General features: G+C 40.1%; 1 protein-coding gene across 1 annotated transcript in view; it reads left to right on the plus strand.

Annotated features, from left to right (window-relative positions):
* LOC134365147 (programmed cell death 1 ligand 2-like) overlaps positions 1–4985 on the plus strand; it is a 41729-nt gene extending 36744 nt beyond the window's left edge. Inside the window, exon 6 of the mRNA XM_063081337.1 lies at positions 4406–4985. Within this exon, the coding sequence (XP_062937407.1) occupies positions 4406–4411 (6 nt within the window). The 3' untranslated portion in view covers positions 4412–4985. The remainder of the gene's footprint in view (positions 1–4405) is intronic.
* The last annotated feature ends 8546 nt before the right edge of the window (positions 4986–13531 follow it).

Genomic DNA, 13531 nt, shown 5'->3' on the forward strand with positions numbered 1-13531 from the left:
AAGATTAAATAATTCAAGGTCATATGGCTAGTAAATACAAGGGCCAGTAAATCAACCTAGGTATCCAAGTCCAGAGCCTATACCTATACATTACACTATACTCTCTTGCTTGATCTGTAAGACTCTCTCCACTAACTCATGCCTCTATTTTTTTCTGCATTGTCCACACAGTCTATACCACTGCAAAAAAGAATATAAAAATTAATTTAATTTTAGTTGAGTCTACTAGCTTAAAAAAGAATAACCTATAACAGTTTTCAGGACATTTTAAAAATTACATATTTTTTTCTGAGTATAAAAATGAAAAAAAATGTATAAAGAAAATAAAAATAACTTATAATCCATTTCCCAGAAATTACTATGTTACTCTTTTAATCTTGCTTAAGCCCAGCCAGTTCAGCGCTCTCACTCTCCCACGCCCATTCTTTGCCATCTCATCTCTACCTCACTCTTAAATCATCAACTGTGAGAAGAGTGTCACTTCTAGGCTGCCCGGGAGCCATACTGCACCCTCATATTCTGATTTATTCAGCATCATCTTGGGAGATGGAGTCTTAAGACCTGGCCTGGGCATGTCCATTGCACGTAACCTCTGACAAGACTCTTATTCAGATGAATATTCTCCCTTCCAATTTAAGAAGGGAAGGGCTTGCTGGTTTTGCTTCATTAACCAGCAATTGAAGCAAGGCCTGGTTATTGTGAAAGTGTCTAGCAGGGCTCAGTATTTTAAGCAACAGCTGCTCGGAGGTGGGTTTTCCACTCCATGGCTCTGCCCCTAACTTTCTAAGCAATTCTGGGAAAGGTGCTACCAGTTCTTATTCTTGTGTAAAGCCACACTCCTCAGTCTCCCCAGATGGGCCTTCAAGGCCTTAACTTTAGAATTTCAAAATGAAAATACTCAGATAAAACTAAATGTATCCAAAGAGAGAGCTCATTCCCATCCTTCTACATGGTGGATGCGGTGGTCATTAGCGTTGTTTTGCTATTTCTTAGATCTCTTGCCTTTGTGCTTATGATCGGATCGCACTTCCCTGCAATTAATTTGTAGTTAGGTATAGTCATGTAACTTGCTTTGGTCAATTAAATGTAAGTCTAAGTGATGTGTGTTATTTCTGGGTAGATATAAGAGCATGCGCTTTGCCATGTTTTCTTTTTCCACGTGGCATGGTGACCAGCACCATTCAAGGTAGTAATTGCCACATCAGTCTCGGTCTCTTAGTAACTAAAATTAACAGAACCCCCTGCTGACCCTCAATGGACACAGAACATAAGCAAGAATAAACCTTTGTTTATTATATTGAGATTTTGTAATTGTTTGTTACTACAGCACAACCTAGTTTACCCTCACTGATAAAACAGAGAGAAAACTGGAATCTATACTCGGAGACTATATGTTGCCATTTAAAATTCTACTGTTGAGAAATAGTAATGTAGGGAAAACTTTCTATATAATAAAAAGCAGAAAAATAGTAAGATATAAAAATATATTAACTATATTATTCATGTTCTATTAATTTTTTTCATACCTCTTTCTCCAAAAAATAGAAGTAAAGACATGAAAATGCCCAGGCTCATTGTCTTTGAGTTATGGAACCTTATATTGTTTTCTACTTTTACATTTTCTGAGTTTTCTTTGTACTTTAATACATTTTTAAGTGCCCCAACGTACTATTTTTTAAGTACCCAGGGCTACCTGTTAGATGAAGAACGATGCTTTCTGAAACCCTTTTAACTATCTCCCACTCAGCTCTGTATATCTCAATAGTCCAGTGCATTATGTAGGACTCTTTATTGGGTCCTTCTCAACTTTAGGGAGAGCAATGCTATACCCTCTTTAAAGGACACCTACCAAAGTCTCAGTTGTCTTTCAAGGATTTCTAGCACAGCCAAGCTAAAAGGGATGGGCATGTTCCAAGGATGTAAGAGATAAGGTGACCTAGACAAGGTCATCTCAGAACTCAGTGGTAGAACTGGAGCTAGAATCAAGGCCCACTGAGTCCTTGTCTGTGGCATGCTGCCTTTTGCACTTATAGAAGTTGTTCTTGCGTCCAATCTTTCTTGTGCTGCTATTTGGGCCCATGCCTTCTTGCTCTTATGTAGACAACGAAGCGGTCAACCAGTAAGACTTTAGAAGTGGATTCTGGGGCCGAGCCCGTGGCGCACTCAGGAGAGTGCGGCGCTGGGAGCTCGGCGACGCTCCCACCGCGGGTTCGGATCCTATATAGGAATGGCCAGTGCACTCACTGGCTGAGTGCCGGTCACGAAAAAGACAAAAAAAAAAAAAAAAAAAAAAGTGGATTCTGATACCACAGATATGTATCATACCTCCTCTAGCTCTAGTCTCAAGCCATGGTTTGTTAGAGCTCACATACCACGTAGCCTAGCTTCCTCATTTTAGAGATGGTTATATTGGGGCTAAGAGATATTAAGTAATTTTCTTGAATGAAATAGTGACAGGGGAAAAAAGGTCTTATGATTCACAGCATAGTGCTATGCTTTCACTTATTCATTCATTCATCCATCCATTCAAATGTGTATTAAGTGTCTGCTATTTGCAAGACTCTGTGTCAGGTAGGCTATGTGGGAATTATAAGGATGAATTAAACATAATATCAGTCATCCAAGGTTCTTACAATCAAGTATTAGAGATGAGGTACTCAAAAAACTGTTCTTATTGGCATAATTTGGGTTAAAACTAAAATAAAAGAAGCCAGCTTTCCATATGCCCTCTAGCAATGGGTCCAGTCTCTATGCTTTTTCTTTTGTTTTTTTGTTTGCTTGAGTATCCTGTCTTCCCCCTAGAAACTTCCACCTGAGAACTGATCACAACCTCAGCATTCCAAGGGTGTGTTTCTTTTCCCCTTTCCTATTCTGGTAGTTTCCAATTTTTTTTTTTTTTTTTCCTGCTGCTATTATAACCCTTTTACAGAGGAAATATTAGGCAGAACTCCTACATACTATGTAAAGCAGATTAAAACAGTGGTAGAATTGGAGTGGAGGATATAAACACCCTACCATAGGTCCCTGAAAAGTCCTCTACGGTACCTTGTGCTCCTTGGAACCTGTTTGAAAAATCACATATTTCTCAAATTATCCCTTTATTCCAAAGCCCCCCTTATTTATCTATCCTCGGAATCCCCAGAAATGTCCACCCCACATCAAGCGACTTCAAGCTTCCTTTCTGCACAGAGGACAGCTGTCCCAGGGAGGAAGGAAAGGGCTGCAGGAGGAGTCATTAACAGCCTCACTCACTTGGGCTTATGAACTTAATGGTGTGAGAAGTCTGTATTTGTTATGGTTCTCTACAGCTTATACAAGAGGTACAAGTAATACATAAAAGTTCAGAGGTACTGCAAAATACCACCTTAGGCTGAGGACAATCAGAGCACAGGAAAAGTTTCAAGGAGGAGGTGGCATTGGAACCAGGCAGAAATGGAAATAGCAGACTATTCTGGATAGAGGGAACACTGGGAGGAAAGGCAGAGAGGCAGGAAGGCATACAACATCTGCAGTTTGGACAGAAAGCCAGGTGTGAGATGAGGGGGAAAGACTGCTGGGGGCCATATTGTGAACCATGAATTCCAGGCAAAGGTTAGAGTTTACTTACAAGGAATGTGGGCTTCAGTCAGGTCCTAGCAGGAAACCATGGGCATGCTCACAATGGGTAACTGAGGCAAGCTTAATGAAGAGACCATTTGCAAAGGTGTACACATTATTAAGGGAAACCAGCAAGGGGTATTGAGCACCCTGAAACTAGCAAGAGTACACAGGGAACAGCACAGTGACCATCTTTAGGCCTGAAGGAGAAAAGGGAGGGGGCAGTTACCAGAATCCTGGTAATAATGGTAATAGGAAAGGGCCACCTAGCAGGAGCCGTGGTCTTTAATACAGGGACAAAGGCAACTTCTATTGTTGTTGAGGAATAGATAACCCAATCTCATACTCTACTTGCTGCAATCTCCTTTCTCCCCTACACTGAGCCCAGCCGAAGCCAGCGGGAACAGCCCAGTGATGCAGTCCAAAATGTCATCTTCTTGGGGTATGAACAGGGCACAGCAGGGTTGAGAATGAGTCTGTAGGAATCAATAGAAATATCTGGCATGATAGGGAACTACAAAAGATTTTGAATGAGAGAACCCCACGAAACGTGCTGCAGTATTACTGAGCTGTCTGTGCCCATAGAATGGAGTGGGGGAGGAGGCTCTTGCAATAGGTCTGGGGAGAGAAGCTAAAGACTTGGACTAGGGCAATGGTAGAGAGGGTGGAAAGAAATGTTTTGAACCATGCTACCTCCAGCTGGATAAGCTTTTTTCTAAAGTAGTTTCTTACTCCAATCTATTTTTGAGAGGTTATATATTTTCTAACCAGAAAAGTGATTTTTCCTGTTCGTGGACTTTTCCCCTAGGTATGAACCTGTTTCGGGAGCTGGGCGACCTGACAGGATAGCCTCAGGAGGCTTCTGGACTCTGAACAAGGACCCTCTGGCCTGCAGAGCTTGCCATGTGCACTTTTCAAATGCCTTTGGATGACCCAGCACTTTAATCTGAAGACTGAAACAAGACTAGGCAGCACCTGACCATGGTGTACTTACAGGATATCAAGCGGCCCACCCCATCACTGATCCAAGCTGTCACCTCTTCAGCCTGTGGCCCTTAGCACTACTGCACTTTAGAAAATGACCCCCACTGGATCCTGGACCCCAGGGAGTGTCCTGAAGCTCCTTCTTGCTGCCAGACTGAAAGCAAAGAAAATTATTTCCCCCTAACTTTCCAAAGTGATTTCCAGAAGCAGAGATGTGTGGAAATTTCTAGTTACACAAATTGACAGATTGCCAATAGTTATTTTTATCTATAATTTCCTCTGGATACCAGAAGAGCCTATTGAGACTTTGAGCTTGCAGCCAGGGCTTTGTACAAATTCAAGCCATAACTGACATGTTTTATGGCTTACTGAAATCTTTTAAGCATCTGAAGTTCTAATTAACAGAAAGCATTTAAGTACATATTAAGTACTCAGATTGTGGTGTAAAGGTACCAGGTTTTGTTTTGTCTTATTTTTTTAGATCTAAATCACAAAGCATTTGTTTTAGCCTGTAATGGCACCATGCTTTTTTGTTTTTAATTACATCTCTTCTTCAAAAAATTCTGTTTTTTCAACCTTAGAAATCAATGATACACAGTAAAAAAAAAAAAAAAAAAAAAAATCGGCATGCTAATATGTTGTGCCTGCAGAGATTTCAGATGAGATCTATAATTGTCAGAGTCCCAAACTAAGGCTCTGAATGACTTTAAATTTAACCTGTAAATTTAGTGCCTCAGCTTCCACATCTGTGATATGATGATGCTCACGAGTCAAGGCCTTTGATAATCGGCACTATGGAAATCTTGTGAGATCCCATTACATGTGTGTTGGGAGGGGAGGGTAACTGGGTTATAACAGGTTGTATTAAATTTGGTCTTTATACTAGAGCCATTGGCCCTTGAACTACCCAAATGTATACATTAGCTAGTATAACAGTATTAGGTTAGTGGGCCAAGAGCAAACTCTTTATCTGGTTCTCAGACTGAGCAGAATTTGGGGTTAATGGGAATGAAGGGCTATAAAATTCAACAACAAACAGTACAAATCAGAGAATGCCTTTGAAGAATAAAACTGAAGTATTTATTTTCAAAATGTTCCACATGATCTACTTTTGGCTAAATGGTTTCATCAGGGCCCTTGCAAGTCAGTAAGTTTACTATTCGATCATGCCATTTGGCTCCCAAAAGTTTGAAAGCCTCTGAGGCACATTTGGATACCCTTCTCAGCTGGGTGGGGTCCCAGGAATGTTTCTCAGGTCTCATGTCTTGGTCCAAGGTTCCTGCTGGAGAAGCAGTACCTCCTATTGCCACAGAGATCAGGGCAGGCAGACAAGATCTTCTCCCCTGGGAAGCAAGCCCACCTATGCTGAACCCCCACCACCCCACAGATATGTGATTGGCATGCTGAATCCCTGGATAGTGGTGCTTAACTCTATTAGGAACCCAGTGGCATAATGGCTTCTGTCAAAATACTGTCATCTTTGGTCCTAGAATGGGGCTATTTCCTAGAATGCCAAATAGGGAGAGGGCTACCCAGCTCCGGTATCCTGAAATCTAGGCTTTGTCAGGGAAGAAGACCATAAGGCATTGTGTCTTAGCTTGAGAAATATTCTACACTACAGCATACCATCTTAACATCTAACATTTATCAAGTATTTACTATATGCCCAAATTATTAAGCATTTTACACATGCTATTAAAATGAATCCTCTCAAAACCCTCTGGAAAAGGTACTATTAATGACTCCATTTTACAGGTGAGGAAACTGAGGTACAGAAATTTGGTTAAGGCTGCCTATTCAGTTTGGAAGGGATAAAGCTAGGGCTATTAACCCATATTCATTACACACCATAATATGCCCTGATTTCCTATCTGATGGGACCTGAAGGTGGCACTTTACCAATTACATACATCCTCTGGTCTCTTTGCTGTCAAGGATTAATTTCATTCTTACTCATTCTGGGAAGGTGCTATAGGAGGGTAAGGGGAGTGCAGGTTCTAGAGTCAGAGATTCAAACCTCAGCTCAATTATGTATGGGTTACACAACTGTAAATCTATCACTTGACCCCTCTAAGCGTCAGATTCCTTATCTAAAAAAATGGCTATTATAAGAAAGGTAGTTGGCACCTTCCTTTATCAGGCACTCAGCTCGCGTAGCACACAGTAAATGCCTGGTAAATATCAAGTATCATTGGTAATCCCCCTACGTACTGGTCACTACCCCTTGCCAAATAGATAGTGCCCAGGACATTATCAATCTAATCTTCTGTAGAAGATTTCTCCTAAGTCCTACTGTTAAGGGAGCAGTGAGCTATGCTCTCCAAGAAATTTCCAGCCTATCAGATAGATTTTTTTGTCCCAGGACTCTCCCATACATGCCACATCCTCCAGCAAAGTCAAAGGGCTCACTGGTCTTCAGGTATGCCTTACACTGTCCCCTCCACCAAGAGAATACCTCTTTTCTGGGACCTTAATGCTCCCTGGCAAAGTCCTGTCCATCCTTCAGACACCAGCTCTGCCAGTAAATATTTTCTGATTTTCTCCAACTGAATACAAGCTCTCTTTCCTTTGGGCACAGCAATGCTTTCTTTGTCCCTCTCTAAAAACAGTGATCTTTCTCAATTTTGAATCATGAGGATTTGAGCATATGCTTTATTTTCTCCTTGGACTCCTGGAGGGCAAGAAGAAAATGGGATTTTGTTATTCCCTCGGTACCTTGTATGTGACAGGTGCCTCATGCATGACTAGCTCTGAGACTCATTATATACTGAGGAGAATGGCTACACTTAACATTCTTGCTTTTTATAACCTTAATATGATTGGCTAAAAAGTGTACAATGGCAATCCTTAAAATAAAAGAGCTAGATGAGTTCTAAGTCTGTTTTTAAAAAGTTCCTTTTACAAGAGCAAAAATAGCATTTGCGAGCATTTGAGGAATTGAGAAAGATCAAACAAACAAAAATCACCTATGATCTCATCGTCCAAGCACAAATATTTTCATTTTTGCTCTTTGTCCATTTATGTATGTAAGTTTGTCTATAACATGTAATTTTCTCTCCTTTTAAATTTGTCGTCTGCCATGAGTTCGCACATATGTGGCTGACTTAGTCTTCCTAATTATCATTTTTAATAGCTGCATAATATTCTACTGAGCCCCAGTGACAAAATTTAATTAACCATTTCCTTATTGATGGAAGGCTGCAGTCGCTGATGATTTTTTGCCATTTTAGTTAGATGCTTTTCTGCTGGATATCTTCCATTTGCCCTCCCAGATCTACTCTCCAGCCTTCTCCACCCTGCTCTGTGGCCCATGAGGCTGACTTGTACGGACCGTGGCAATGGGCTCCTTGGCCTCTGGCTTTTGATTGGATTCAGCCAATGGGGACACTGGCAGGAGATCAGAGGATGGCAGAAGGGTGATGTTGGGGTATTTATTCCCCAGGCTTTCCCTCTCCAGGGTCACTGCTGGCTGGATAAATATCACAACGAAAGGTCACAGCTCCTATTCAATGACCCTCTCCACAAGGCTCCCTCTGCCTCTGGGTTCCAGTAACTGCTCCCTCTCCTCCTCTTTTCAGGCCCAGGTGCCTTAGTGCCCCCCTCCACACACACACACACACACACACACACACACACATCCTGCCCCCCGTTCCTGCTAGCCCTGGAGTATGGCACTATTCCTTGGAGTTCCCTACATCCAGCCCACACCTTTTCAGAGTCCTTTTAATTAAATACTTCTCAAATTATCCAGTTCAATGCCCTAGCTGATATATTATGTAATTTCACATAATGCATGTCTTTATACATCTAATTTCCTTTGAATGGATACCTGAAAAGGGAATTGTGGAGTCAAAGAGTATGAATATTCTTCAGGCTCTTGACTCATATTGTCAACTTGCTTTGGAAAAGGATCTGTTTACGTTGCTACTAGCACAGTCTTCCAGCATCAGATATTTTAAAAATATAATTTTGCTAATTCAATGAGTTTTAAAAAATGATACTTTATGGTAGTTTATGTTTTTATGTCTTGAATTACCCTCAAATTTGCTTCTAAATTATAGTTCTTCTGTGCCCATTCCTACTTTGGAGTTTGTCCATGTTTAAATCTCCTCCTCTCCCTACTCAATCTCTAGTTGTGTGATATATTTAGTTAATAATCTAATCTTTTTAACAGATTATTTAATTTTTTAAGCCTCAGTGTCTTCATATATATATGTGTGTGTGTGTGTGTACATACACACACATATACACACACAAGTACGTATACATCTCCTAACAATAATACCTCTCTCACAGAGTTACTGTGAGAATTAAATGAAAATAAGTACCTAGCATGCAAAGATCATCCAAGCAACATAAATTCCTTTCTTCTTAATAAATATATATGAATTCAATTAATAAATTATGTCCATTTTTGACAAAAATAATTGTATCGTTTTCTTTTGGGTTTATGTTGAAACTTATAAAATAATATAGATGATCTGGACAGTTCAGTATTATTCAAATTTGTTTTTATATTATGTGACTTTAGGAGATTCTTTACCCTTTTAGGCTAAAATCTTCAAAAAAATGATTTTTATTAGTTGTGAAATGTTTAAGTAAAACATACTCTGATTCACACCAGTTTTGTAATTAAGGAATAAGCTGTGATTCTCGATTGTGGTAACTCAAGTCTGGTTTCTATTATATAGATCAGGTATGCTTTGGTAGGCTATGCATCTATTTAATTCTCAGGGTCAACCTCCACCAAAGATTCCTGTGGATAACATATTCTGATCTCTACTTTGGGATCTTATCATCTCCATGGAAACCAGGAAGCCCATCTCAGTGGCAGCATTTCCCACCATCATCCTTGGCCTACAGAAAACAGCCACCTGGAAGTATTTAAGGTTGCTGGGGTTCCACTTACTAAAGCATTTCTCAATGTGTTAGTGAAGAGACTACTCTTTAGGTACTTTCAGGACCCAGTGGGGTAAGGGAAGATGTGCAGTTATGCATGATAAATTATTGCATTATTTCTATCTCCCTATACCTTTGGAATCTTTCCTGTACATTGTTCCAGAAGGTCCAGGTGTCAGCCAATCAATTAAGCAAATAGAACTATTCCCAGCTGCTCAAGCTAACATTTTTGTTTCAGCTGGCTTTTGTTGTGTAGCAAACTACCCAAAACTTAGTGGGTTAAAACAATCATTTACATTTTTATGATTTTATAGGTTAACTATTTGGGCTGGGCTCCGTGGGGTTAACTCATTTCTGCTCTACTTGGTGTCATCTGGGCACTCACGACAGTTTGGCTGTAGAATGGTTAGTCTCAGATGGCCTCATTCACATGTCTTGGAATTGGTGCTGGCTGTTGGTTGGACCATGTGTCTCCAGCTGTTAGTCAGGCTTCTCCAACATGGAAGCTGGTCCAAACACAGAAAAAAAAAAAGGGCGGGGTGGGAGAGGGAAGCCTCAATGGGCAAGTGCTTTTCAAGTCTCTGCTTGCATTACATTTGATAATGTCCCATTGGCAAAAGCAAGCACACAGATACATCAAGAATCAATGTGTAAAGTGATTAAATGAAGGCATGGTTAACAAAATGGCATGATTTCTTGAGGGCTATTATTGCAACAGTCTACAACATGGAGTCCAAAAATCTTTGGAAAGTATAGAATATGAGGGCTATCTAAATTTGGCCCCAACCCAATGTTGTATTCTGTTCTCCTTGGTCTAATATCTTTAGAACACACCCCATATATATTAGCTAGGTGCTGTGGGTTGAATGTTTCCCCCAAAACCTAATTCCCACTGTAACTGTTGAGAGTGGGAAATCCTATTACAGTAATTGAAAGGTTGAGCCTTGAAGAGGTGATTAGATTGTAGGACCATGCCATAGGGAATGGATTAATAATGATGGTCACGGACATGGTTTGTAGGACATACAAAAAGGAAAGTGCAGGAGGAAGTTAGCTCTCTGTTCTCTACGCCCTGCCATTTTCACAATGCGATACCCTGCCATCACTGTTACCATCACCAAGACCTTCACCAGCTATGTTGTGTGGACTTTGGACTTCCCAGCCTCAGAAACTGTAAGCAATAAATTTCATTTTCTTACAAATTACTCAGTTTCGGGTATTTTGTTAAAAGCAGCAGAAACAGACTGATAGACCAGGTTTCTCCTAATGTAAATTTAACAAAATCTTGTGATTCTTTTAGGGTATAAGCCTTTTCCTCCTGAGCCGGACTCTGCCATTATCACCCTGAATATGAACTGACTCTAGATAAAAGCCTGAAGTCCATGAGAGTTGGAGTTCTGGGGCTAAGAAGAGTAGGGATCTCCCTTGCAAGGCAATCACCTCTTATGTGTGTATTACAGATTTTCAAGCAAGGGAAGGCTAGTACCATCAGACAGAAAAGGAGAAGCTTCTTCCACTATCAAAGGAAGCTCAGGGATGCTTTAGGGGTTCAAGATTTTCAGCTTCATCCAGGTCCACCCAAATGTCCTCCTTCCTAGTATCAGAGTCCTATTCCTTCAAAAATAATGTCCAAAGTTTCACGTATGTCTTCATCCATCTGTAAGTGCTTGATTTGTGTCTGATTTTTCAGTTATATCTGTCATATCTACTAATTCCTGTAACTAAAGGAATAAGAGATATTTTCAGGGCAGCCTTAGAAGGCTTCTGGTACTGTAAATACGATTTGAGGTAAAAGCCCTGAGCTTATTTTCTCCCTGCAAGTACCCTAATACAATCAGAAGCAAACATCTCACCTTACATTCCTTATAACCACCTTTGCTACTGTATTGTCAAATGCAACAGCTACTTGGTCTCCAAAAGTCTTCCACTGGCATTCAACTCTACCAAGAACAGATGATAATTTAATCAGTCATGATGCCATTGCATGCCACAGAGTACCAGTAGCCCATTCTCTACTGGCAAAGAGTTCAGTTCTCAGTTCAAATCAACCTCACAATCCCAGAATCTGAGAGTCTGTTTCCTACAATCACTCCTAGGATCAAGCACTTTATCAGCCAGGGTCCAGTCATGGAAATAGAATAAATTTAATATTAGTAATTTGTTGTAAAGACATCAGAAGACTAAAAGAGCAAAAAACAGATAACGAAGCAAATCAAATATTAGAACTCCAGCTACCTTTCTGCTATCTGTTACTACAGGAGTGACACATTCGGGAACCAGACACAGGAAGGAATTCCCTCCTTCCACTTTCCAGTCCCCTAAGGCTTCCCATTTACTGAACTTAACAGGAAGCTAGTTAGCAAGGGTGTTGGCAAATGAGGTCTGCCAAAATTTCAGCCCTAGTATGATAGAGCAGAGTAGAGGAGAATGGACTTGGAGCTGAGAACAGGAGGTAAATAACCAACCCATTCCTCAGTCAAAACCTACCTGGGTAAAATGGAGATGTATTCCTTAAGAGAGGGAAAATATAGACACTATGAATTCCAATTAGAATGTAGCACAAAGAACTTTCTTAAACTTTTGTGGCATCTAACAATGTAACAAGTGCCCAATATATATTTTTGTCAATTAATCAAACAAGAAAAATAGCAATTGGGCAACTGTTTTGGCCATGAGCATAGGATTAAATAAATTTATTTTTAAATGCACTTAGTAGAATTTGTATCAGAATTCATTTGGCTGCAATTAAAAAAAACTGATGCAAACTGGCTTAAATTAAATCTCTCTATATATAGGCTTATATAACTGAACAGCCAAAGGTGCAGTTGGGTATAGAGGTCTAACAAATGTCTTCAGGATTCAAATTCTCTCTATCATCTCTTCACTCTGCTTCTTTTTTGTTGACTCCATTCTTGGACAAGGTGTCCCCTCATAATCACAACATGGCTGCCAGTAGTTACTAAATGTTCCAGGTTTAAGTCCACAAGACAACAAAGCCAGAGTATTTTTCTCAACATTCCCAGAAAAATCCTGAGATTTACACTAGACAAGATTATGTCATGTGTCCTGTCCTGAATCAATTGCTGGAAGAGAGAACATGTAAGTGGTGTCTTACTTCTGGAGCTTCGCCCCGATCATGTGAACTGAAAGTGGAGAGTATGATGGGTCCCCAAAATAGGAATGGATATGGGACAGGCAGATAACAATGTCCACTACCAAAGCCATTTATTCAAATCAGTCAACTAAGGGTGAGATTTACTATCCATGGCACTGTATATCAGAGGCTGGGAATTCTAGATTGCTAAATCAAGGTCATTAACTTCAAGGAGTTTACAACAAGGCTGGGAAGTCAAAGATGAATGTAACATTGGTGTCTGCTGGGTGTTGTGACGGATGCATAAGAATCAAAGTGATATCTTTGTGCTGAGATGTCAGAAGTGCCCAGATGCATCTGTGGACTTCTCTCAGAATGTGTAGCAGAAGACATTAGGTGCCTATTCTAAGAAAAATAACCCTATCACATGAGACCCCTGAGGGAAACTATTTCTGAATTTGAGATTATATATCATATTTTGAGAAGTTCATTATCCTGTCTCCTGATGATGTACTTCCTAGCTGTCATGGGATATGGATGTGTTAAAGTGCTGGGAAGGGTTTGGACTATATGTTTTTCCTCATACTGGGCTTGAAACATTAGATTGCCCACGTTATATTGCTGGTATCTATAATGAGGTTTAATTAAGTTTATCATTATAGCTAACAATCATACCACGTGTCAGACATTGTTCTAATAGATTTACATGTGTCATCTCATTTAAACTTCACAATTCAATGAGTAGGGACTATTATTGTCTCCATTTTACAAGTAAGTGAACTAAAACTGTGAAGTTAGATAAATTGCTTACATCACACAGCTAGTAAGTGACAGGGCTAGATCTTAAGATTCTGCAAGCCGATCACGATGACAAGAAGCCAGACGTCTTAGACCTGTAACATAGTCAAATCCTCATCATATAGTATTTTGTGATTATATATGTGTTTGGTTGTCTCC

Source organism: Cynocephalus volans, chromosome 16 (assembly GCF_027409185.1).
Source record: "Cynocephalus volans isolate mCynVol1 chromosome 16, mCynVol1.pri, whole genome shotgun sequence".
NCBI lineage: Eukaryota > Metazoa > Chordata > Mammalia > Dermoptera > Cynocephalidae > Cynocephalus > Cynocephalus volans.